The following is a 25,504-nucleotide window of genomic DNA, read 5'->3' as shown; positions in this document are numbered from 1 at the left end:
ATGACATGCTTCTTCGAGGACTTACAACTTCTTTGACTGGATCCTTAGCAGATGGACTAGCCTCATTATAGTTTGATATGTGGCTATTGGTCTCATTATATTTATATTTCGTTATAGCACTGATATGGACACTCATTATCATTTTAGTTTTTTTTTAGAGCTGCACTTTTTGTTTACATATCTTTCTGAGGGTTATATATTCACCTTTGTGTGCTAACTGCTGTTGCTACATTTGGTTTCACCAGCGCTCACTTTCTTTATGTGTGGAATTGTGAGAAGTGGCCTGATCCACTTTGAAGGGGATGCATTCAAGAGGCGCTAAGATTTCAATAGCTATTCATGCAAAGAGGAGAAAAAATTACACATTCATTTGAAAAAGCTCACTGGAGCTGGTAAGGTGGCTCATATGCAGCTAGAGCTACTCTCTAATGGCCACCCAGCAGCATCACTTACTAAAAGAGGAAGCGCCAGATCAAATTCATAAAGGGGTTCAAAACAGGTATTTAGTCCCTGAAAGCATGTTGCCTTTTCTATTTAAATCAAATTCTGTATGTCCAAATGCAATTTTGTTTGTGACAGAAAAGGAGCAGTCCATCCTTAACTAATTTCAGATGTCTCACAGTTTCCTTAATTTCTCTTGGACTCTGGTGGCATGATCTCTGTGCTCCAAGGAGGGCAAGACCCCCCAGAATTTCAAAGTGGGTGGGAATTGAGTTGAAACCTCAGACAGCAAAATAAAATCTGTCACCCGGGTGGCAGATTTACTGCTGCAACCTCGCCTCACCTTTTTGGTTCCTTTCTCAGTCACTTGTATCTTATTTCATTTTTGTGCTCCTTGAGGATAAGATTCACCAGGGCACTTCTTTACTTCACGACTGATTCCATCTGTTTGGAACCAACTAGCAGTCACTGATTATAATTTATTTTTTAAATACTCTATACTTAGCATAAATACTTTGTACATATATATTCTTTTTAGACAATCTCTGGATCTGCTAGCTATATTAACACCGATTGCGGAAGTTAGATTTACTATTTTTCTTCTGAAATTCTTCTATCTGTGCTTCGCTGGTTATGTACAATACCGCCACAGCTCCCAGGACAGATGTCCCCGACAACCCGCAGTTCATAGCACCACATGTTGTACTTGAGCCGACCTGTGAGTAAAATGGGACTGGATCTTTCCATGGGGGTTTTCCCCTTCCCCGTTCCCTCCAGGTTTTGGTTTATAATACTTTTGATGTTTATACATACATATATATATATATATATATATATATATATATATATATATAATATATATCCATTTTTTACAGATACGCATTCATGCATAATGCACCTTCTCCTGAGGAAGTGGAGTATTCTCCACAAAAGTTATGTATAAATTATATTGTGCTATTTTGTTGTCATTCAATTAGTGTGTACAGTACTAATTATTTAAAAAATGTCCTTTACATTTGATAATTTTACCAGCCATTTCACACGTGCCTCATTTAAAGTCCTATTTCTCCTCTTTGCAGCAAAATGAAATAGTTACCAAAGGGCATCTGATTCAACCTTTATCTGAAAGTATACTTTAGGGAGTATTGTTCCTTTAATGATATGGTTGCCTGTGGTACTTAGATGCTAAATCTGAGTCCCACTAAAAATGTAACCAGCTAATACACATAGTATTATATTAAAGGATTAATTTATATAATTTGTTACCTGGATAAATCAAATCTGTGGAGGGGGAGGGGGGACCGTTAGCATAAGTGTGTATTGTTTTTTAGTACAGTTATCCTTTAAAGTCACTCTTTCACTAACTTAACATAATTACACTAAGAATTAAATGGTGGAAATTAGGGAACAGGCAGCATGTCTTTATGGACCTTGTTTGTGCACTGGTGTAAAGTCATGTTGAAACAGGAAAGGGTCATCCCCAAACTGTTCCCACAAAGTTGCGAGCATGAAATTGTTCAGAATGTCTTGGTATGCTGATGCCTTAAGAGTTTCCTTTACTGGAACCAAGGGGCCAAGCCCAACCATTGAAAAACAAGCCCACATCATAATCCCCCCTCCACCAAATGATTTGGACCAGAGCAAAAAGCAAGGTCCATAAATACATGGATGAGCGAGTTTGGGGTGGAGGAACTTGACTGGCCTACACAGAGCCCTGACCTCAACCTGACAAAACAGCTTTGGGATGAATTAGAGCGGAGACTGTGAGCTAGGACTTCTTGTCCACATCAATGCCTGACCTCACAAATGCGCTTCTGGAAGAATGGTCAAACATTCTCATAAATACACTCCTAAACCTTGTAGTCAGCCTTCCCAGGAGAGTTGAAGCTGTTATAGCTGAAAAGGTTGGACCAACTCAATATTGAACAATAAAGAGCAGACGTCCCAATACTTTTGGTAATATAATGTATACTGCCATAATGTTGGGACATCTCATTGTCATGGCCTGCTGATGGTCCACAGATGCTCTCTAGAAAGCAAGCTTTGTTGCAAGTATCAGCCGTGCTAAATTGCCAGCTTACAAATGACAGCCCTGGAACATGCACCTTCAACAACAAGTAAGCAATGGCAGCTTCCCTAATAACATCCTAACAGTATGCCTATTACCCACTACTCAGTGCATCTGCAAACCATCTCTAAAAACCTACAAATAAAATTAGATTTGGAATACTTTTTTTTGTGTAGCCTCTTATAGAGAAATTTTAATTAGGTAATTCACAACAATTGAAACAGTCTGTTTTTTGCTGTTAGGTGTTTTTCATACAGTTAGTAGTAACTTCACCATGCTAAAGTTATATGTTTAAAATGGAATAAATGCACAGGCAAAGATTTTAGGAAGCGACAGTTTAGCACACATATGAAGTCATACTGGAAAATATCATATAATACACAGCAGGAGTACAATGTCTGGAAAATGGCTACGCGTCGCATTGACAATTAAATGACTTGGAACAGACGGTAGGGTGGAGGATTTACCACTATAGTATAGCCAGAGCACTAGTCATCAGCTAGACAGGGAGTGTTACTGCACGTGTTAAAGGGTTCAGTAACATTTGCCAGATGAATTACTAATGATGGCAATGCAGTTAGTTATTGGCACTGACAGCCACAATGAAAGCCAAAAACTCTCTCGTTCATGCAGTAAATACAGTATTTTTTTTACCTTTTTCAATTTATATTTCTAAATACACAGGCTTTTTTGAAAAAATAAAAATAAGGCATTAGAATCTTTCAGTATTTTGTTATTGATAAATAGCAATACACAAGTCAGTTTACCTAAACTGAGATTTAATCTGGACTGAACAGATTACTAGTTGGACAGATGATTAACTACTCTCATGTCCGTGAGGTTGGCTTCACACATATGCGTTGTGGTTACGTATGGTCACCACAATGCACAATGACTCAAAGCACTATGCGATTATGCCCTTATGCTACCCAGTGCTTGTAGCCCTAGTACAAATACTGCAGGTAACTAGTTAGTGGGATTAGACTGTTGTCTATTTTGTCTCATGAAGCATACAAAGGTTTAACAGGTTGCAAGTGAACTTTCTAAACTACAGACTTTTTAAAAGAAAATATAACCAAATAACTTTTTTAGTGCACTCAAAATACTTGTGACTATAAAAATGTAAATGAAAGAACTTGTGGAATATGAAAAAAAAAATCAAGTTCATCAAAAAAAACAGTTTATGTCAATGAGTTGATTAACCACTTCCGCACTGCTCACTGTGCTGCTACTGCGGCACAGTGGCTCGTTATCGTCTGGCGACGTAGGTCTACGTCACCAGACACCCCCCTCTCTCGGCGGCGCGCGTGCTCCGCCGGATTCTCGCTCCCGCTGTTTTCAGTTACAGCGGGAGTCGGGCCAGGGGAGGAGCGGCAGTGATCACCGCCGCTCTTCCCCGATCGGCGGGAAATCGAGTGTGCAGATCCGCCCGCTTCCTAAGTGACAGGCAGGGTCAGATTGCAGGGTTCAGCATAGCTGAATCTGCGATCTGTCCCTGTGTCACTCAGTCACCTCCCTCCACACACGTCAGTAAGCACCAGGCATACATTAACCCCTCCCTCTCCAATAAAAATGAACCCCTTCCCTGCCAGTGTCATTTTTACAGTAACAGTGCATATGTATAGCACTGATTACTGTAGTAATGTCACTGGTTCCCCCAAAAGTGTAAAAAATGTCAGTCAAGGGTCCGATCTGTCCGCCGCAATGTCGCAGTCCCGCAAAAAAAATCGCAGATCGCCGCCATTACTCGTTAAACAAAAAACACCAAAAATGACAGAAATCTTTCCCTTAGTTAGTAAACGCAATAACTTTTGCGCAAAGCAATCAAAATACGTTTATTGCGATTTTTTTTACCAAAAATATGTAGCAGAAAACAAATTGGCCTAAAATGTTTAAAAAAATTTGATTTTTACATTTTTGGGGGGGGGGGGGGGGGAATTTCATATAAAAAAATGTGAAAAATAGTTATTTTTTCAAAATTGTCGCTTTTTTTGTTTATAGCGCAAAAAGTAAAAATCGCACAGATTATCAAATACCACCAAAAGAAAGCTCTATTTGTGGGGAAAAAAAGGACGTCAATTTAATTTGGGTACAGCTTCGCATGTCAGCGCAATTGTCCGTTAAATTAATGTGGTGCCGAATCGCAAAATATGGCCTGGTCAGGAATGGGGTAAAATCTTCCGGACTTAAAGCGGTTAAAAATACGCTCATTGAAAATTTTTTTGTCAAAGACATGTAGCTAAATACATTTTGGCCTAAATATATGACAAAAATTTAATATATTGGATATTTTTTAACTGTCAAAGTAGCAAAATTGCAAAAAGTGGCCCAGACGTAAGACAGCAAAATCCTCCGGTGGTAAAGTGGTTAAACTACAAATCCGTAGTCCAGGCACTGGAATCATCAAGAGTAATAAAACACCTTTTTCTGCCCTAGACACACACATTGTGGCTCGACCCCACTCTCAATCCCTCCTCGCAACATTTCACAGACAGCAACAGGAGCTTATGGCTCCTGTTGCTTCTTGAGTCCCTGTGAGAAGAGGAAAAGAGGGGAGAGAAGACTGAGGGCAGGCTCAGCGCTCAATCCTTGACAGGCTCAGGTTAGTGTTTAGAGAGGGAGGGGGAGGGAAACAGTTGATGGGGCGTTTTTTACCTAAATGCAGGGAATACATTAAGGTAAAAAAACACCCAGCGTTTAGAAATACTTTAAGTTGGTGGCAGGGTCTTTTTAATTTTATTATGAATGTCTCATGCAAGACTTATAGACTGTTTCTCGTACTTTTACTGGTCAGAAAGGTTAAAGGGTAACTCCACATTCATGAGAAGAAAATAGCAAATACAAAAAAAAAATAATAATATAGCGTATACAATTGCGACTCAAGTCATATTGTAATTAAATGTTATTAAAAATTACCTTTCTTTTTCAATTTGAAGCTCTGTAATTTTCTGTGAAATGCAATGCAATATACAACATCTCACAAAAGTGAGTACACCCCTTACATTTTTGTAAATATTTTATTCTATCTTTTCATGTGACAACACTGAAGAAATGACACTTTGCTACAATGTAAAGTAGTGAGTGTACAGCTTGTATAACCGTGTAACTTTGCTGTCCCCTCAAAATAACTCAACACACAGCCAATAATGTCTAAACCGCTTGCAACAAAAGTGAGTACACCCCTAAGTGAAAATGTCCAAATTGGGCCAAAAGTGTCAATATTTTGTGTGGCCACCATTATTTTTTAGCACTGCTTTAACCCTCTTGGGCATGGAGTTCACCAGAGTTTCACAGGTTGCCACTGGAGTCCACTTCTCCATGATGACATCATGGAGCTGGTAGATGTTATAGACCTTGCGCTCCTCCACCTTCCATTTGAGGATGCCCCACAGATGCTCAATAGGGTTTAGGTCTGGAGACATGTTTGGCCAGTCCATCACCTTTACCCTCAGCTTCTTTAGCAAGACAGTGGTCGTTTTGTTTTTGGGGTCGTTATCATTTTGGAATATTGCCCTGCGGCCCAGTCTCCGAAGGGAAGGGATCATGCTCTGCTTCAGTATGTCACAGTACATGTTGACATTCATGGTTCCCTCAATGAACTGTAGCTCCCCAGTGCTGGCAGCACTCATGCAGCCCCAGACCATGATACTCCCACCATCATGCTTGACTGTAGGCAAGACACACTTGTCTTTGTACTCCTCACCTGGTTGCCACCACACACGCTTGACACCATCTGAACCAAATAATTTTATCTTGGTCTCATCAGATCACAGGACATGGTTCCAGTAATCTATGTCCTTAGTCTGCTTGTCTTCAGCAAACTGTTTGCCGGCTTTCTTATGCATTATCTTTAGAAGAGGATTCCTTCTGGGATGACAGCCATGTGGACCAATTTGATGCAGACTTTGTAACACTAATGAGTCACATGACACCGGGGAGGAAAAATGGCTAAATGGGCCCAATTTGGACATTTTCACTTAGGGGTGTACTCACTTTTGTTGCCAGCAGTTTAGACAATAATGGCTGTGTGTTAAGTTATTTTGAGGGGACAGCAAATTTACACTGTTATACAAGCTGTACACTCACTACTTTACATTGTAGCAAAGTGTAATTTCTTCAGTGTCGTCACATGAAAAGATATAACATATTTACAATAATGTGAGAGGTGTACCCACTTTTTTGAGATACTGTAGCTACCTGTAGGTGTTCTGTACACAGAATGTGTACAGAGTACCCCCCAGAAACATAATTTCCTGCTTGTGTGATTGGCTTACTGATTTTCCCAGAAGTCTACACTAAGGCCTCATGCACACTGCTGCTGTTTAAACTTACTTTCTCTGTCGCTCATTGACAGACGCAGTCCTCTTTGATTAATATCAGTAGGGTTATACTGCCCCCTACAGGAGTAGGACACTAGGCAGGAAAAACATTCTGGCCACACCTTAGGGGCAGTCCCAGAGGGTATATCCTCTCTCTCCCTGCTACAGGATGTCAGTTTTTTTCTGCCTAGTCAGGAGTAAGGACCTAAGTTCCTTGCTGGGATCTCTGGTCCTGGCAAGCTTTTTAGATAAATCTTTTTTAGTTAGCTTTTTTCTCTCCAGTTTTTGTTCCTGTGAGATCTTCAAGCAATTATGCTGGAGCTGGGCGACGGGCTGGATGTTGAGATCCAGTGGTCACCCCAGCCAGCCTACGAGCGCGTGCAGGCCCTAGCTCCGCGCTGGGTCGGCCGCGACATAGTCCCACTGGACAGGGACTGGGCCCGCGAGTTAAACGTCTCGCCAGGTCGCCTACGACCAGTCAGGAAACTGAGTCACGGCGTCCGTATTGGTCGACAGCCCCCCCACCTCGGTGGAGAGGGGTTCTGTTAGGAGTGGGTGCCCGCCTGTTCCGGTATGGTGAGTAGAATGTTCCCCCTCTCCCTCTGTCGGGTTTTGGGAATAGATGCGGGCCCCTCTGTGGATGGTCGGACCCTCATGATCCGGGGTTCCCCTCTATCCTGTGACACACTTCACATATCTCCCCCTTGCTAGTGTGAGTTGGTGAATAAGGTATACCACTCCAGGAGACTTGGTTTGGGAGCTGACAATCTATATGAGTCTGTCACTGCAAGGAAAGCATGCATTGCAAAAGGACTAAGGAATCCATGACTGATACCGGTCAGGGATGGAGACAGGGTGCCGCTGGCGTTATTGTTGAAACAGTCGTGCAGAGGGGTGATACTATCAGGCACCTACCTATCGCACGGTAGTCCTCTATTAAGCGATGCAGCTGCACGGACCGACATCCTTCCGCGAGCCGCGCGGGGCCGCCATTTTGGCGTAGCCTAATGTCTCCTGTATGGCAGCGGCCATCTTGGATACACCCAGCTACCTCGAGGAGTAGCGGTGGGAGTGCCGGAAGGCGTGTAAAGGGGCTTTACCCGGGTAAATCGATCCACAAGACTTCCTGTTCTGTAAGGACAGCGCTGAGAGTTCGGTAGAAGCTTCTGTGCATCAGGTGGTGAGCCCTTGGGGTCTCTCTCTCTCTCTCTCTCTCTGTGGGGGTCCGAAGCAGGTAACACTGAGAGGCGCTGTTGCGCTGGGGGATTACATACAAAAAGAAAAAAAAAAAAAAGTTTTTTCTTTTGCAATCCTTGTTTGCTGGCAGGTGTTCCTGGATTTGTCATGGACCCTGCCACACATGTATCCCCACCTGATCCCCTCGAGGTGGACGCAGGACCCTCCAGTTCTCCACTTACTATTGATGCATTGTCAGCGGTTTTGGAGTCTTTTGTATCCCGGGTGGAGGTGGCCTGTCAGTGCGGGGGGCGAAAAAGCGACCCCCGCCTACCCCTATTTCGTCTGACACTTCAGATACAGATTCTGAGCCTGTCTCGGCGGCTGCAGGTCCCTCTTCTGGGGCTAGTGCCTCGTATCCCATATACTCGGATAGCGAGGAAGACATTTCTGCCTCCGATATAGCGCAAGATGAAGCGCTGGTAGATGCACTGATTGTGTCTGTGCGGGAAACCTTAAGACTTGAGCTTATACCTACGGAAGCAGTTGATACTGAAATTGCTTTTGGTACTCGCAAGCCTACCAAGATGGCAAAGGTGTTTCCTTTGCCCAAATGTTTTCAAGATATAATTAAGGAAGAATGGGTCCGTCCAAAACGAGCCCCTGGTATTTCCAAACGGATTGCTAGACGCTATCCATTTGAAGAATCCCTCCTTAATAAATGGACGGTACCACCGTTGGTGGATTCACCAATTTCCAGATTAAATAAAGCTACTGTTATCCCGGTGGAGGACGCTCCGTCTCTTCGGGATCCGGTGGACCGTAAAGCGGAATCTATATCCCGCTCTATATTTTCCCTGATAGGGTCAGCCTTAAGGCCAGTGTTCACCATTGCTCTGGTTGCACAAACATTGACAGAGTGGACCAAGTTGTTACGCCGAGATCTGGAGGGGGGAAGTCTCCCCCCGGCAGTATCGGACTTGCTGGAGCAGATGGTACAAGCGCTACAGTTTGTCTGTGACGCCGCCCTGGACGCCGCTCCATTAATGGGGCGCGTATCGATCTCGGCGGTGGTCCTTCGGCGTATGCTGTGGTTAAAATGCTGGTCGGCGGATCAAGCTTCCAAAAAAGCTCTGACTAATCTCCCCTGTTTGGTGCCACCTTGGATGAGATCATCAAGGGTATCACTGGTGGCAAGAGCACCTTTTTACCACAGACTACTAAGGGGAAAGCACCGCGTCGCAGATGGGGACCTTCCTTTTCCGCTCATAAAAAGTTTTTTTTGCTCCTCTGGGGCGGGCGATAAGGCGAAGTCCTCCAAAGCCCCCCCAGGGGGTTTCAAGGGGCGCTGGTCGGGTAAACAAAGGCCCGACTCTGCCAGACCTGAAGATAAGACCAATACAGCCTGAAGGTGCGCCCCCACCCATATCTGGGGTGGGGGGACGTCTTCACCGGTTTCCGGACCCATGGCTCTCCAGGATTCCAGACAAATGGGTTCAAGAGGTCATACGGTCGGGATACAAGATCGAATTTCGATCACTTCCACCGGTGCGGTTCTTCCCTTCCAATATCTGACTATCCCCGGATCGCTTAGAAGCTTTGTGGGGGGCAGTGACGGATTTGATGCAACAAGGAGTGGTGGTCCACGTTCCTTGGACAGAACGTTTTCAAGGGTTCTATTCGAACCTATTCACAATACCCAGAAAAGAGGGCAAGAGCACTCAATCATTTTGTCCGGGTGCAAAAATTCAAGATGGAGTCCATTCGCACAGTAGTGGCCTCCCTGCATCAGGGGGATTTTCTGGCATCCATAGACATCAAGGATGCCTATCTTCACATTCCCATTTATGCAGGACATCAGCGTTTCCTTCGCTTTTCCGTGGGAGAGAACCATTATCAGTTTGCGGCGTTACCCTTTGGTCTCGTCTCTGCTCCCCGGGTCTTCACAAAGGTCTTGGCCCCGGTTTTGGCACTGTTGCGACAGAGGGGCATTTCGGTTCTAGGCTACCTAGACGACCTTCTACTCCGTGCAGGAGTCTCCGCAGGCTCTGTTGCTAAACTTGGAGATCACGATGATCTCTTTGGAAGAGTTCGGGTGGCTGGTGAACCATCAGAAATCATCCCTGGTCCCCACCAGGAGACTGAACTATCTGAGCCTAACTTTGGATACATCCTTGGCAAAAGTGTTTCTCCCGGCGGAGATTCAGTCGGCGACTCAGTTATTATTGACCGTCAACTGGCCTTCCCTGCGGACTTGCATGAGGGTTCTGGGACTGATGGTGGCCTCCTTCGAGGCAGTACCGTTTGCCCAGTCTCATACCCAGATTCTCCAAAAGGAGATTCTTCTCAAATGGAACCGGAACCCCGATTCCCTGGACAATCGGATCCGGCTGAGCGAACGGACCAGGGAATCTCTGGTTTGGTGGCTTCGGTCACCAATGCTCAGTCAGGGGAAGTCATTTCTTCCAATCTATTGGACGATTGTCACCACGGATGCCAGTCTATCCGGGTGGGGTGGGGTTCTCGGCAGACGATCTGCTCAGGGGCTCTGGTCCCTGGAGGAATCCAGGTTACCGATAAATGTATTGGAACTGAGAGCGATCAGACTTTGTCTGATTCACTGGACCGAGCAGCTCCGGGGCAGCCTGGTGCGGATCCAGTCGGACAATGCCACAGCAGTGGCTTACGTCAATCACCAGGGGGGCACCAAGAGTTTCCTGGCGGCCGTAGAAGTGGCCGACATCCTTCGTTGGGCGGAACGATTTGTTCCAGCTCTCTCCGCGGTATTCATTCCGGGGGTGGAAAGTTGGCAGGCAGATTTTCTCAGCCGTCAGATTCTGGATCAAGGGGAATGGTCTCTTCATCCAGAGGTATTTCACCAATTGTGCCTTCGTCGGGGCACCCCGGATGTGGATCTGTTGGCATCTCGGCTCAACAGGAAGGTGCGGAGGTGTGTAGCTCGCTCCCGCGATCCTCTAGCGGACGCCGCAGATGCGCTGGTCGCCCCGTGGGGGCAGTATCAGCTACTGTATGCCTTTCCTCCTCTCAAATTGCTGCCGAAACTTCTTCGCAGGATAGAGGTGGAAGGAATTCCAGTTATCCTGATAGCTCCGGACTGGCCCCGTCGGGCCTGGTACGCCGACTTGGTCAGGCTGGTCGCGGACGTTCCTTGGCGACTTCCTCTCAGGGAGGATCTGCTGTCTCAGGGACCGATCTTCCATCCTGCTTTACGATCGCTGGCTTTAACGGCCTGGCTGTTGAGACCCAGGTGCTGAAGGACAAGGGGTTGTCAGCTTCAGTTATTCCTACTCTAATTAAAGCGAGGAAATCGACTTCCAGAAAAGTCTATCATCGCACATGGAAGTCTTATATCGCGTGGTGTGAATCCCTTGGGTTTCCTCTGTTGTGGAAATTTTGATTAGCTTAAATAGTCATTATGTCTCCCAGTGTCAAGTTTTACTGATAATCGCTATTCACAGCGATTATCACTTTAACTGTCATTGTAGGAAAGACTTGCTGGTGAAAATCTTCCAATGGATGAGATGGCAAAATACTTGTAGTAAAGAGAGTCCATCGCATAGGTCTATGTCTGCGGTTCAGGGCCCTGCGCTTCTGAGATATGTCTGTGATATGGAAAATTCTTATTTTACCAAGATTAATAGATAGCTCCTTTATAGTCGCATTCGATCGGTGTGACTGGGGGGGGAGGGGGTCTGCTGCTATTATCTTATGCAGATAAAACCTCATCATCTGGAACAAATAGAATGGTCACTATCAAAATTGGTTTATATATATGAATCATGTTTGATGGAAACCCACCAACAAGTAAGGAATACATGTTTTATGGATTGACATGAATGAACAATGAAAAGCCATGTGCTTCTTCGTTGCAGTTGAGTCTTTTGTTCATTCCTGTCCATCTATGGGCGTGTACTCCACAGTTTCTATTGTGCTTTTTGAATGTATACATATCTGTGATTGGTGGCCATGAAGCCACTCCCTGTAACTCACTTTCTGTAAATAAAACAAGCCTGCCCTGAGAGAGACAGAACACATCAGAACACAAGAGGAGGCACACACACACTCACACTCTCACACACACACACACACAGACACGAGCTCACACAGCCATTTAAGAGACACATAAACTCTCACACACAAACACTTACTCTTACACAAATGCACACACATACATATCCAATGGAGAGAGACCTGGCAGATGGCATTGAAATGACCCAGCGCGTCTGTTCCTTTCTTTATCACCGAGCGCTTGGAAAACTGTTACACAAAAGAGCAATACAATTGTACTTTTCAGTACAAGCCTATGTAATTTCCACGACACCTCCACGTTCTTACTCGGTGGCCCGAATATTGGCTTTTCTGCAACAGGGGGTTGAGCAGAAACTGTCCTTGAGCACTATCAAGGGTCAGGTTTCAGCGTTAGCAATCTTCTTTCAGAAGCCTCTGGCTACTCATTCCTTGGTGCGGAATTTAATCCAGGGGGTGCGGCACCTGGTTCCGCCGGGGCGCGCGCCCTTGCCGCCCTGGGATCTTAATTTGGTGTTGTCGGTTCTTCAGAAACCTCCCTTTGAAAATATCAGGGAGATTCCCTTGCTTACTTTATCCCAGAAGGTGGCCTTTTTGGTGGCTATCACTTCTGCACGCAGGGTGTCAGAACTGGCCGCATTGTCCTGTCGTTCCCCATATCTGGTGGTTCATAGGGATAAGGTGGTTCTTCGTCCGAATCCATCCTTCCTTCCTAAGGTGGTTTCAGATTTTCATCTAAATGAGGATATTGTGCTACCTTCCCTGTGTCCTAAGCCCAGTCATCCTCGGGAGTTTGCGTTACACTCCTTGGATGTGGTTTGGGCGATCAGGGTGTAATTGACTACTACGGAATCTTTCCGTAAGATGGATTCACTTTTTGTGATCACGGATGGCCCTAGAAAGGGGTTGCCTGCGTCTGCCGCAACTATCTCTAGATGGATCAGACAGACGGTGGTACAGGCTTATTCTATTAAGGGTCGGGTTCCTCCGTTCCCTGTTAAGGCGCACTCCACTCGGGCGCTTAGTGCTTCCTGGGCCTTCCGCCATCAGGCGTCAGTGGTTCAGGTTTGCAAGGCGGCTACCTGGTCGTCGGTTCATACCTTTACAAAATTTTATAAAGTTGATGTGCTGGCATCGGCGGATGCCTCTTTTGGCCGCAAGGTTCTGCAGGCCACTGTTTGAGGAGACCGGTGGTCTACCTCGAGGGTTTTTTGTTGGGTTTTCAGTTGAGTCTCATCCTTTTGTCCGATGAGCCTTTAAGACTTCTGGTTGGCACTGGTTGGGCCTTCTGGATTGGATTTTGATTTCCGTTATCCCACCCCTCATTTTTGGCACTGCTTTGGGACGTCCCTACTGATATTAATCAAAGAGGACTGCGTCTGTCAATGAGCGACAGAGAAAATTGGATTTTTGACTTACTGTAAAATCCTTTTCTCTTAAGCTCATTGACAGACACAGTACCCGGCCCTCTATTTTTGAGTTGGGTTGGGTTAAATTCTCTGACACTGCTTTGTGACATAACTGACATCCTGTAGCAGGGAGAGAGAGGATATACCCTCTGGGACTGCCCCTAAGGTGTGGCCAGAATGTTTTTCCTGCCTAGTGTCCTACTCCTGTAGGGGGCAGTATAACCCTACTGATATTAATCAAAGAGGACTGCGTCTGTCAATGAGCTTAAGAGAAAAGGATTTTACGGTAAGTCAAAAATCCAATTTTTTTGTGAGTTTGGGCATTTTTTTTTTAACAGCCCTTAAACTTCTCTCTATGTTATCCTATGTGTGCACACATGGATGTTTTTAGCAGTTTATCAGCAGGGGAGTTTATGGGCTGTGGTGTGAACACCCTAAAATCGCATTCAAGAGCAGTTCATCTGACCACAAAAAACACAGAACACCGAAAAACGCTCATAAATGCGCAAAAACTCCAGGCACGTTGAGCACTTTAGTGTTTATCTATTTCAATACGCAAAATAAATTGCATATCTTGCAATCAAATTAATAAACTCCCAAACTCATTTAAACTCTGTTAAACGTTGCTAAAATCTTTTGAAAAAATGCAGCTTAGGTGAGTTTATAACGCTGATTTTCTCCTGTTAAGATAAACAGCGTTTACAAGCAACCAGTGTGCACAAGGCCTATGATACACATCAGATATCAGGCACCCCCTGCAATAAAAGTTTTATTTTTGGTGAGATTCTCCCGATAGGAAATCACATCTAAAGGGATGCAGATCCTGCAATTTTCCTCAGTTCCTTGCAGGCACAGCTGCTGGTTAATAATAAAGAAACCACTCCCATTAGATTTTCTTACCACATGGACACAGACAAACACACAGGGATTTCTTCAGAATAACAAAAGGTAGGAATCTGCAACAAAGTTTGTTAAAATTCCTGCAATGTACAGAGATCACCCAGAGGGCAATGTTTTTTTCTCAACAAAAGTGGAGTTACTCTTTAAACAGGAAAATCCTTCAATTGACTCCTCCCTGCCTGCCCCTGCTACTGTACTGTTAAATGCCAATTGCCAACTACTTCTAAAAACAAGCAGTAAGTACCTATTCCCATCCTTGCACGCCTCCCAGACTGTCAGCATCAGCTATCAAAAGGAAAGCATCTGTAAACCTGAAAAAAAATCATCCTCTGCACTGCTTTTGAAGCAGAACTCCAGACACAACTTTTCCTACTTCTGGGTAAAGTGGGGAAAGGTAAGTACCTCTGTCAGGATTTTGTTGCTGTCTGTACCTCTACTGGACAGACTCACTCTCACATTCTATGAGGGGAAATTGCAAATTTTAGAGTCTTCATGAGATCAGTATAATGGGAAAACCATACAATGAACATACTTGTGCTGGTGACAGCTGTGGAGGAATTTCCCCTTCACTTTACTTTCAATTTCTTGTGGGTCTCTGGAAAAAGAAGCAATGGAAATTTCCCTAGTGAGGGATGTGGAGAGCAAAAAACACCTGACAGTGATTCTAACCAATCCTCACTCTTTCCAAAACTGTAAAAAAGAAACTGCCTACAGCTTGCGTTAGTCTCAAACTACATTTTTTTTGGTATTTGTTTAGTAGGGTATCTAAAATAGTCTTCAGTTATTCTTTGGGGGCCCACAAATTATCACTAAGGTATGGTACAATTTATTACACTAAGGTATGGTACAATGTATTTGCAATAAATTAGGCACAATCCTGCAATGTCACAATTGTGTTTTATAAATTCTGGTTATACCCTATCATGTTGCTAATGCCTGGTACTCACTGACGAATAATCCTCTGTTGTTTTTTTTTTTTTTTTTTTTGCATGCTAGTTTCATATGGAAATCGAAGAGTGACGAAAATTCTCATACGACAGAATAAAAATTCAGAAGTGATGTAATGCACTGTAGCGTATTTGTGTTGTATTTTCGAATTACAAATGTACTGATGAAGCAAACATTTTTTGAAAAGATGAAAAGAAAAATTTCCATGCTGGTACAATAGGATAATTTCGCATGCTCTGTTGTGATCGGCTTTCGAAAGCTGTGTACTAATATGGTCAAATTATTGTACAAACTCTTCGAAAGCGATATTTTTCATACAATTTTCTGAGTCTGTGTATGAGTCATTACGCTATAGGATCTAGTTGTGCAATATCTATCTTGTAGACAACTTTACTGGTGGGATAGAATGACTACAAATCCCCCATGTGCCACAGATCTTCCTCGTCGGTTTAATGAAGCTTTATATTTGATAGCTAACCTTAGTGTCGGAACACAGTCAGGGCAGCCATCAGAAATTTTGGGGCCCCTTACACAGCTTTAGGCCTGGGCCCTTCTGGGCCTGACAACCAATTTTCCCCAGGGCCCGCCCTCTGGCCGTCCCACCGAGTCCTTCAGTGCCTCAGTGCACACACTTTTATTTTAACACTCTTACAACTTAATATATGAAAATGAATCCAATCTAGCAAAGATACCGTTCCAAATATTCAGTAAAGAGACATCCCAATCCAGCAAAGAGATGGCCTCAAATAGTCAGCAAAGAGCCCAATCCAGCAAAGAGACATCCCTTCAGCTGCATCGGCTTACTCTGCGGCCACCCTGCTTTAGCAATTGCTAGTTATTACAACATCAACAACTCAATCTGGTTTGTTGGGGCCTGGGCCCCTCAGAATCCCCGGGCCCCCTACATGTGTATGGGCTGTACCCCCCTGATGGCAGCCCTGAACACAGTTTGGGAGGTGCAGCAGGACAGGAGAAAGGCATATAAGAAAGTGGACAGGCAACAATAGATGGGAAAGTAATGCTGATGAGCAATTTGTCAAACACCAATGAAGAGCTCACTTGTAGAAACCTATGCAGAGTTTAATTATAAGCAACAGTTGATTGGTTGTAATGTGCAGCATCACTATTTCTTTTGCACTGGTTTTCATAAAAATTCATTCACCAGACAACATTTATATACATTGGCAAAAGACATTTTCTTACTTGGCTACTTCACTTTCTTTCAATTCTTCATCCAGGCTGTGTTAGTAATCATTCATTGATGCAATAAAAAAAGGGAAAGAAGCAAGCATAACATAAGAAAAAAGGCCAAGCAAAGCAAAGCCAAGGCAGCATTGAGGGTATACACTGTTGTTTTAACGATCCCTGGAATATTTTAGATTTACATTATGCTCTTAATTTAAAGTGTAGACTCAGAAAAGTGTGACACCTAATTAAATGTGTTTGCTGTCTTCTGTCCTCCACTCTCTTTTCCCATCAGGGCTTTGGGTCCTTCTGAAGATCCCTTTGTGCTACACAGGCTCAGGACAGACATGATGGAAATGAACAAAGGACATAATGTAGGCAGAAATAAAGAGGAAGACTCATGTCAAGGTATGCATTGAGAGACTGATGTGATGTGTTCACGAGTATGAAATGATGTGTATAAACCTAGTTTCTGTCTTCTGCACTACAGCACACAGATTATTCACAGAACAGCCATTAAATTAAGCAATATTTTGTCAGCTTTTCCCATTTTTTGATACTGGTTTTATTAAGGTTTTCTAAGAGTATTAAACATCAAAAGGGAAAAATTGAAAAAAAAAAAAAAAAAACCAGGAAAAGAAAAATTTAAAATTCCCCTCCTGGTCAAGAGTTGCAAAAAATGGCAAAATGTCAGTAGGGGAACTGGGTAAAATATTCATAAAATCTGTTCATAAATAAACAAAACTGATTAGAATATGGATACTGCAGTGATAATAATTCAGTAATGTAAAAACAGTAAAATACTGGATAAACTATGAGCATTGTGTGTTTTATCAATAGAAAAAAGAGATAGAATAAATAAAAAAAAACTAAAAACACAATAAAAGTCAGCAGCTACAAATACTGCAGCTGCTGACTTTTATTATAAGGACACTTGTCCAGGTATCCTGCGATGTCGGCAGCCCTAGTCAATTCGTCTATTGGCTGTGGGTGCAGGCGCTGAGATCTTCACTAAAGGAAACTGTATTAAAGTGTATTGTAGTTGTACTGTCTACCCTAACTTTGTAAAGTGCTGCGTAAACTGTCGGCGCTATATAAATATTAATATCTTGTTAATCTTGTTTTTCTCCTATACAATCAGGCCCCCTGGACATTATGATAAACAAGCTTTGCTAACCACTGAAACCTAGAAATTGTCCTACTACTGGCTCTACCAAACTAATAATATTAACTTCATATAGAATGTCAAGAAAATGGAATGTGCTCTACAGTGGGTCTTTGCATAAGGACAATCATTGGACTTACTATGGTAATGGTGATAATCAGATATAGTCACTCTTTTTTATTGTGTCAAGCCCTATTATTTAGCACACAGGACTACTATCAGCTGCTGCTCAGTGGGCTGACCTTGTTCTTGGTAGTTGTGAGAAATATGTCTGCAAATATCACCCCTACACTTACCTAGATTTAAGTATCTTCTATTTGTAAGTGTTGTGAAACGAATAATTAATGTTCACCTCTTAACTGCGGCTCTTTAAAGAAGCTGAACTCTGTAAAATATGCTCAAAAAATGCTGGCAGAGGGCAAATGACATGTCTCCAGCATTACCTGCCCATATGGAAGAAAAATATATTTCCAATATATTTAGGGAACATTTTTTAGAAATATATTGAATATGGCCAAAATTGTAGCATTTCAAATATATTTCCAATATATGTAGGGAATTTTTTTTAGAAATATATTGAATATGGCCAAAATTGTAGCATTTCAAATATATTTCCAATATATTTGGGGGGGAAAAAATTAATTTTTTTAAATATATTTTTCTTCCATGTGGGTGTGGTCTCACTAAAGCTAATATTTTCCCAATCACTGACTTTCAATTACTTTTTTTTAACACTTAGGGGTTGATTTACTAAAGGCAAATAGACTGTGTACTTTGCAAAGTACAGTTGCACTCTGCAAGTGCAGTTGCACCAGAGCTTAGTAAATAAGGTAAATTTTCACTTTGCAAAGAGTACCCAATCACGTGCCAGAAAAATAGCAGTGCATTAGATCTTTTATTCCGGATATACAGTGAGGAGGATGTAGATCCAGGGGTTCCCATGCACCCTCACATAACAGGAAGTGTCCTACTTTTTTGTAGGGTTTTCAGGGTACTGCTTAAGCACAATAAGCTTAGGCACAATTAACATTTCTAAATCTCCCCTATAACATAAAAAGAAATGAGGCTAGTTTTAAAGAAATTCAGTTATTAGAATGCAAGCAGCCTTAACATTCTTTATTATGGCACTTAATGTAATAGCTAAGTCTTGTAGCTCCAAACATGAAATGTGCAATTGTCCTATGCAGAGGTGTGCCTTCACAGAATCTGAACAAAATAGCACCAAAGTATGACTGCATTATGATGTAATCACCCTGCCTCCACTGGAAACCTGCATGATCCCATTCTTCGCATAGAAAACTGTGTGGGGGGCCTCCTACACAGGTGCTGGGGGCTACATAATGGCACAGCTGGCAAACTATGACTTTGAAAGTCACATCCATTTTTTCCTTAAGTAAATATTATCTACCTCATAGTGTCTTTATACCTACTTATTCATCAGAGTGGCTGGATTGAGCCTTTAGCTGGAACAAGCAAAAGGGACAAGCAAAAAAAAAAAAGAAAAGGACATGGAAAATCATGCTTACAGCATAGAAAACATATTTATATTGTCCAAAAAGCAGAAATTGCAGGCTTGGGGAACTTAGGTTTCATTGTGTTAAATATATATTAGTTATGTTTTAGAAAGATGATCTTAGATCAAGAGCTTACAGTGTACGTAGCTTCTATGTAAAAGTCATGCAGGCATACACCAAAGAATGAGAGCAAAAACGGAATGCAGTTAGCATTCTTAGCCAGTTAGTGTTAACTAAGCAGTAAAGGCTACTTGTAGTTTACCTTACAGTCCTTGGAAAACACCTTGATTCTTCATACCTTACAAAAAAAAAGGGATTGAGTGGGAAGTATGAGTGAAATGTTTTAGGTTAATGGAAACAAAACCACCCAGAAATCCAAAGCTTGTTTGAGTTTGCAATAGGCTCTGCAAAAACTGGTTTTACATCTTCAGGGGATAAACATCTACTGATAATGTTTATGACCAGTATAATGCACTCAGTAAAACAAGATGCCCAGAGATATTAGTCACATTAAGTTTCACAAATGCAGGTTTAGTAGACAGCCAGTTTATAGATGATCAGTATCGTATGAAAAGAAGATAGTCAAAGCTGAACATTTTTGGGCCATTGTGAAGATGTTACCTATGGTGCTATGCATTTACTGTACAACAAACTGCTATGGTTTACCATGTGTGCAACTTTACAAGATACTATCAGACATGCAAACATGCATGTAGTCATTGTCATGTATGCATTTTATGTCTAGGGATAGGACTATTGATAGTCATGAGACTTATAAATTCTGCTGACCAATAAGGCAATACTAAACATGCAGTACATGGATTATGAAACAGTTTTACTATAACAACTGTCTCAGTTGGATGCCAGGATTGAAGGTGATGGGGTGCACATACTGTATGCACAAAACTGTCTCAAAGACTTGCTAAAATTCTTTGGGCCAAGAAATGCTAAGACTGTCAGTCTGTTCTCTAATAAATGTGTGTATAATTTTGTAATTAGTTTGCTTGATAATACTCTTTATGTGATTTTAATGATCATGAAGATAACATGAAAATGAACATACAAAGAATGATCCCAATCTAATAAAAATAACATTATAAATAATATTAACTACAAACAGAAACACTCTATCACATGCCCCATCATACAGAGAACACGTCATAACGCTGCTTTAACTAATTTTTGTATTTTAATTTTACTAAATGTGCCTGGCCACTACCACAATGCCAAAGTTTTATCCAGCTCTGCCATCATACCCAAATCTTGTCACAAAGAGTGGGAAGAACTGTGCATTAGAAAGGACCAGCAACTCCACAGTTTCAGAAGGAGATGGAGATTTAAAAAAAGACTCAATCTCAACATACACTTCAGTTTGATGGTACAATTGTTTTTGAAGCGGAGCTCCAGTCACCATAATCTGATTTTTCCTAAAAGCACCCCCATGATTGACACAGATCGTACATTACTATTTGGATACTGTTGCAAATGTAATTATGTGTGTTTTAATCTGTAAAATATTTTTAATCTGTGAAAAATTACCTGATCTTGGAAGCAGACAGGGGCCATTGTGGTTCTGAGCATCTAAAGCCCGCTTATGCACCTCCCGATCTTGCGCCTGTGCAATAATGACACTGCGCGGCGCAGTTGGTTGATTGCAGGTCGCCTCATTGTTATGGCAACCTGTCAATCAAAAGAGAATAAGGTGCTTCCTTTGGAATCCTGGGATAAATGACGCTGATATCCTAGGAGTCCAAGGGAATCGCCTCATTATGGCATCGCCTAGGTGGCCAAGACCAGATGTGCTTGCAACACATTTAGACATAATATTAATAAAAAAAACAACAACTATTATCCATTTAGGACTGCACCGCGGGTGGGCATTAGGATGAAAGCAACTTGCAAAAATGGGTGAAACTCCGCTTTAAATCCACTATTGTTGAGATAGGTTTTTAAATTGTTTTGATAGATCTAATGTAGAGTGCACAGAAACTGTAGAATTGGATTGTAAAGTAAATGGCCATCTTAAATTCCAGAATTGTCCATCAGGTGGTTGCCTCCAGTGTGCAGCTAAAGCTGGTCATTACCTAGCAGATTTTCAAGCAAACATTCCTAAGAACATTATTTTATATTGGTAGGAAAATTATCAGTACATTTGATGACTTGATGAATGTCGTTCATACTTCAAAACTTTGTTTGCTTTTAACAAACAATTTTGAAATGAATGGACTGCCCTGCATGAAAACCCCATTCATTGTTAGAAAATTATTTGTTTGAGAAAAATTTGTAATCCTGCTCTTTCAAATATTTTCCCATCACTGTGGTTGAAAAAAAAAAAAACATGCTTAAAAGAAAAATGTTTGAACAAAATTCTACTAGTGTATGGCCAGCTTGACTAAAGGGAACTTCATCTTTCCAAGAGATTGCTAAGAACGGATAACCAAAGTATTAATTACATAATACAATGTAAATACATAATAAAATGTTAGTTTATTACACAGGGGCCCATATCCCAAGGTGACCATTGGTTTTAGGTTACAGGTTTGCAAGTTGCAACATGTAAGCTCAGCTTGATCACTTAAGCGTGGTACATACCACCAGAACAGCCATTGCCTGCCAGAGCTGATCGGATACTGATCGGATACTGGTTTTCCAGCATGCCCGTTTGACAGAAACTGGTTGTGAGAAAGGCTTTTGTCAGACAGGGAGCTGTACACATGGGCCAAAAGTCTTCTGCAGATTTTTTGGCCCATGTGTACCCAGCATTACAGGGATTTTCTGCTTGGTTTGTACATCAGATTCTAAGGCCAAAGCTGTGTTAGATTTGCCTCACCCCAATCACACCAACAAGAGCTAATCAGCAATCACTCCATATCAAAGGATCAGGAATCTGAAGAAGTCTGAATACTATCAGTAATCCAAAGGGGCAAACACATTTTACTTATTTTCATCTTTCCTAACAAAAAATGTAAAACTCCCTGAAAGCAGAATTTACATCGGGAGGCTTTGGTTATCATCTTTCTCTTATTAAAACATTTTGTGATTACTATCACTGCACATTGCTGATTTTGAATAAAATATCCTCCAAAGTTTGGATGTCACAGTGTGGACCTTCCTTCTGTCAAAAATTAAAACACAAGTGGACACAAAGTTCTGTGAAGAATAGGGATGATCGAACTTTTGAAAAGTTCGGTTCGACCAGAACACCCGAACTTCCCGAAAGTTCGGCCCGGATTTTAGAACCCCATTGAAATCAATGGAACCCGAACTTCGGTAATCAAAAAACACAACTTTGAAGCCCTAAAACCCAATAAATGCCCCTAAAAAGTGCCCCAGGGACTATTAATCACACAAAAAAAGTTCTTAAAAATTGTCATTTTTGATAGAGAGCCAATTATTGAAAAAAATTTGAAAAAAAAATGAGATTTCTTTGGATTTAGTGTCTGGGGGGTCTAAAAAGTGTACCTGTGAAGTTTCAGCTCTGTAGCATGTCCAGAACCAGAAAAAAAAAGTTTGTTTGTATTAGAATTGCAGTAGAGCAGGATAGTGGCTTCGCTATTTTCACACCCGGCTTTTTGTTGCAGGCGTTTATAGGGCTTTTTTGTGGACGTGTTTGGAGGCAGGCATGACATCTGAACTTCTGTGTAGGGGTATATATACACACACACATGTATGTATATATACACATACACATATATAGGTGTGAAAGTAGCAGAACCCTATGCCTGCGCTAATGAAATAATTAGCAGGCATAGGGCTACGCACCTATCACACCTATATGTGTGTATGTGTATAAATACATATAAATGTGTATGTATATATACCCCTATACAGAAGTTCAGATGTTATGCCTGCCTCCAAAGACGCCCAAAAAAAACGCCTGCAACAACACACCTGGGCGTTTTTGTAGCAAGCGTTTTTTTGGGCGTCTTTGGAGGCAGGCATAACATCAGAACTTCTGTGTAGGGGTATATATACACACACACATATATGTATTTATACACATACACATATACAGGTGTGAAAGTAGCAGAACCCTATGCCTGCGCTAATGAAATAATTTGCAGGCATAGGGCTACGCTCCTATCACACCTATATGTGTGTGTATGTGTATAAATACATATAAGTGTGTGTGTATATATATATACCCCTATACAGAAGTTCAGATGTCATGCCTGCCTCCAAAGACGCCCAAAAAATGCCCAAAAAAACGCCTGCAACAAAAACGCCCAGGTGTGTTGTTGCAGGCGTTTTTTTGGGCGTCTTTGGAGGCAGGCATAACATCTGAACTTCTGTATAGGGGTATATATACACACACACTTATATGTATTTATACACATACACACATATAGGTGTGATAGGAGCGAAGTCCTATGCCTGCTAATTATTTCATTAGCGCAGGCATAGGGTTCTGCTACTTTCACACCTATATATGTGTATGTGTATATATACATACATGTGTGTGTGTGTATATACCCCTACACAGAAGTTCAGATGTCATGCCTGCCTCCAAAGACATCCACAAAAAAGCCCAATAAACGCCTGCTACAAAAACGGCCAGGTGTGAAAGTAGCGAAGCCACTATCCTGCTCTACTGCAATTCTAATAGAAACTATCTTTTTTCTACGGCGGTCACCCTGAAATGGAAGGGTTTGGTCACCCTGCCATAGCAGTCAGAGTCAGTTAACCCTACACTACACTACAATCACCCTGACACTTAACACTTTCCCTACAGAAACGAGATTATTAAATCTAACTATAGTGGAAAATAGTACCCTAACTACACTAGATATCCCTTTCCTCACACTAATAATTGCTAAATGACACTTTGAAGCAGGAGTAACAGAACTGCTTCCACTCTCTTCCACGTCCCTGTATTACAATGCTAGAGATTTGGCGGGGCTATGTTATATACTGGGGGGCGTATTCACTACTGATTGGCCTCTGGACCCCCTAGTCACTCCAATCACATTCCTAGCATCCTCCTGCCCCCTCAATTGGCTTTTACTGATGGTTCTGGTCCAATCACTGGCTTTTAAAGCCCAGTTCCTGTCCCATTGCATTTTGGTCGGTTCTGGTTGCCGAATTCCGAACTTTTTCAGCAAAAAGTTCGAAATTCAGCCGAATTTCGAACAGTCAATGTTCGGGTAGAACCGATGGTCGACCTGAACCGTTCGATCATCCCTAGTGAAGAGCACACTGTTAATCTACCACTGTGTCATTTCAAAATAATGTGAACATAACAAAACCAGTTTGAACGACTCAATGACTTAATTACCAGGCTTTTACAAGGAATTCCAAGATCTTTTATACGTGCTTCAGAACCTGCTTTAACACTGTTAATTGTGTTTTTAAAGGCACATATGTAAAATTGTAAAGAATAATAAAAGACCGTTCCGTCATTTGGAATTTCCAATTGAATCTCAGGATAGTTTAAGGCTATAAGTCTTTAATGGTGAGAAACAGGTAATTTCATATTTGCACCTGCAGCTGTGCTGAGGTGAGCTGTGAAAATGAAATCTGACTCACTGTGACAATAAATGTCATTTCCTTGTGTTTTCTAAATCTATTTAATCACTGCAGGTATTCACTAATGGAGTACGGAAATAGCTAGGAGCTATTTTAGGTGATTCAGATTACAAACCTTTGTAACAATTCACACAAAGCAAATACAGTGCCTCCGGAAAGTATTCACAGCGCTTCACTTTTTCGCATTTCGTTATGATACAGCCTTATTCCAAAATGGATTAAATTCATTATTTTCCTCAAAATTCTACAAACAATACCCCATAATGACAATGTGAAAGAAGTTTGTTTAAAATCTTTGCAAATTTATTAAAAATAAAAAAATGAAATAATCACATGTACATAAGTATTCACAGCTTCTGCTCAATACTTTGTTGAAGCATCTTTGGCACCAATTAAAGCCTGAAGTCTTTTTGAGTATAATGCTCAATTTTGAGTGTCATGGCAAAGGCTGTAAATACTTACGTACATGTGATTTTTTTAAGTTTTTTTATTTTTAAGAAATTTGCAAAGATTTCAAACAAATGTCCTTCATGCTGTTATTATGGGTAGAATTGCAGAATTTTGAGTAAAATAATGAATTTAATCCATTTTGGAATAGGGCTGTAACACAACAAAATGTGGAAAAAGTGAAGTGCTGTGAATACTTTCCAGATGCACAGTATATCTAATTAGTGTAGCTACCGACTAAATGTAAAACAAACCTATAACACACACACAGTGGAGGCATCCATTTCTGTGGGTGGAACCAGCATTAACCACTTCAGCTCCGGAAGGTTTTACCCCCTTAATGACCAGGCCATTTTTTG

General features: G+C 41.8%; 1 protein-coding gene across 5 annotated transcripts in view; it reads right to left on the bottom strand.

Annotated features, from left to right (window-relative positions):
* PRUNE2 (prune homolog 2 with BCH domain) overlaps positions 1-25,504 on the bottom strand; it is a 452,865-nt gene that overhangs the window by 19,238 nt on the left and 408,123 nt on the right. For 2 of the 5 annotated variants that reach the window (XM_082264016.1, XM_082264014.1), the window contains one exon: positions 16,512-16,547. In XM_082264016.1, coding sequence (XP_082120142.1) covers positions 16,512-16,547 — 36 coding nt within the window. Of the gene's footprint in view, positions 1-3,163; positions 3,195-16,511; positions 16,548-19,434; positions 19,471-25,504 lie in introns of all 5 variants that reach the window. The other 3 variants (XR_014225511.1, XM_082264013.1, XM_082264015.1) reach the window with 3 other exon arrangements.

The sequence above is a fragment of the Pelophylax lessonae genome, assembly GCF_965119305.1.
Source record: "Pelophylax lessonae genome assembly, chromosome: 1".
In the NCBI taxonomy this organism is placed as follows: Eukaryota; Metazoa; Chordata; class Amphibia; order Anura; family Ranidae; genus Pelophylax; species Pelophylax lessonae.
This window is presented reverse-complemented; position numbering and strand designations above follow the sequence as displayed.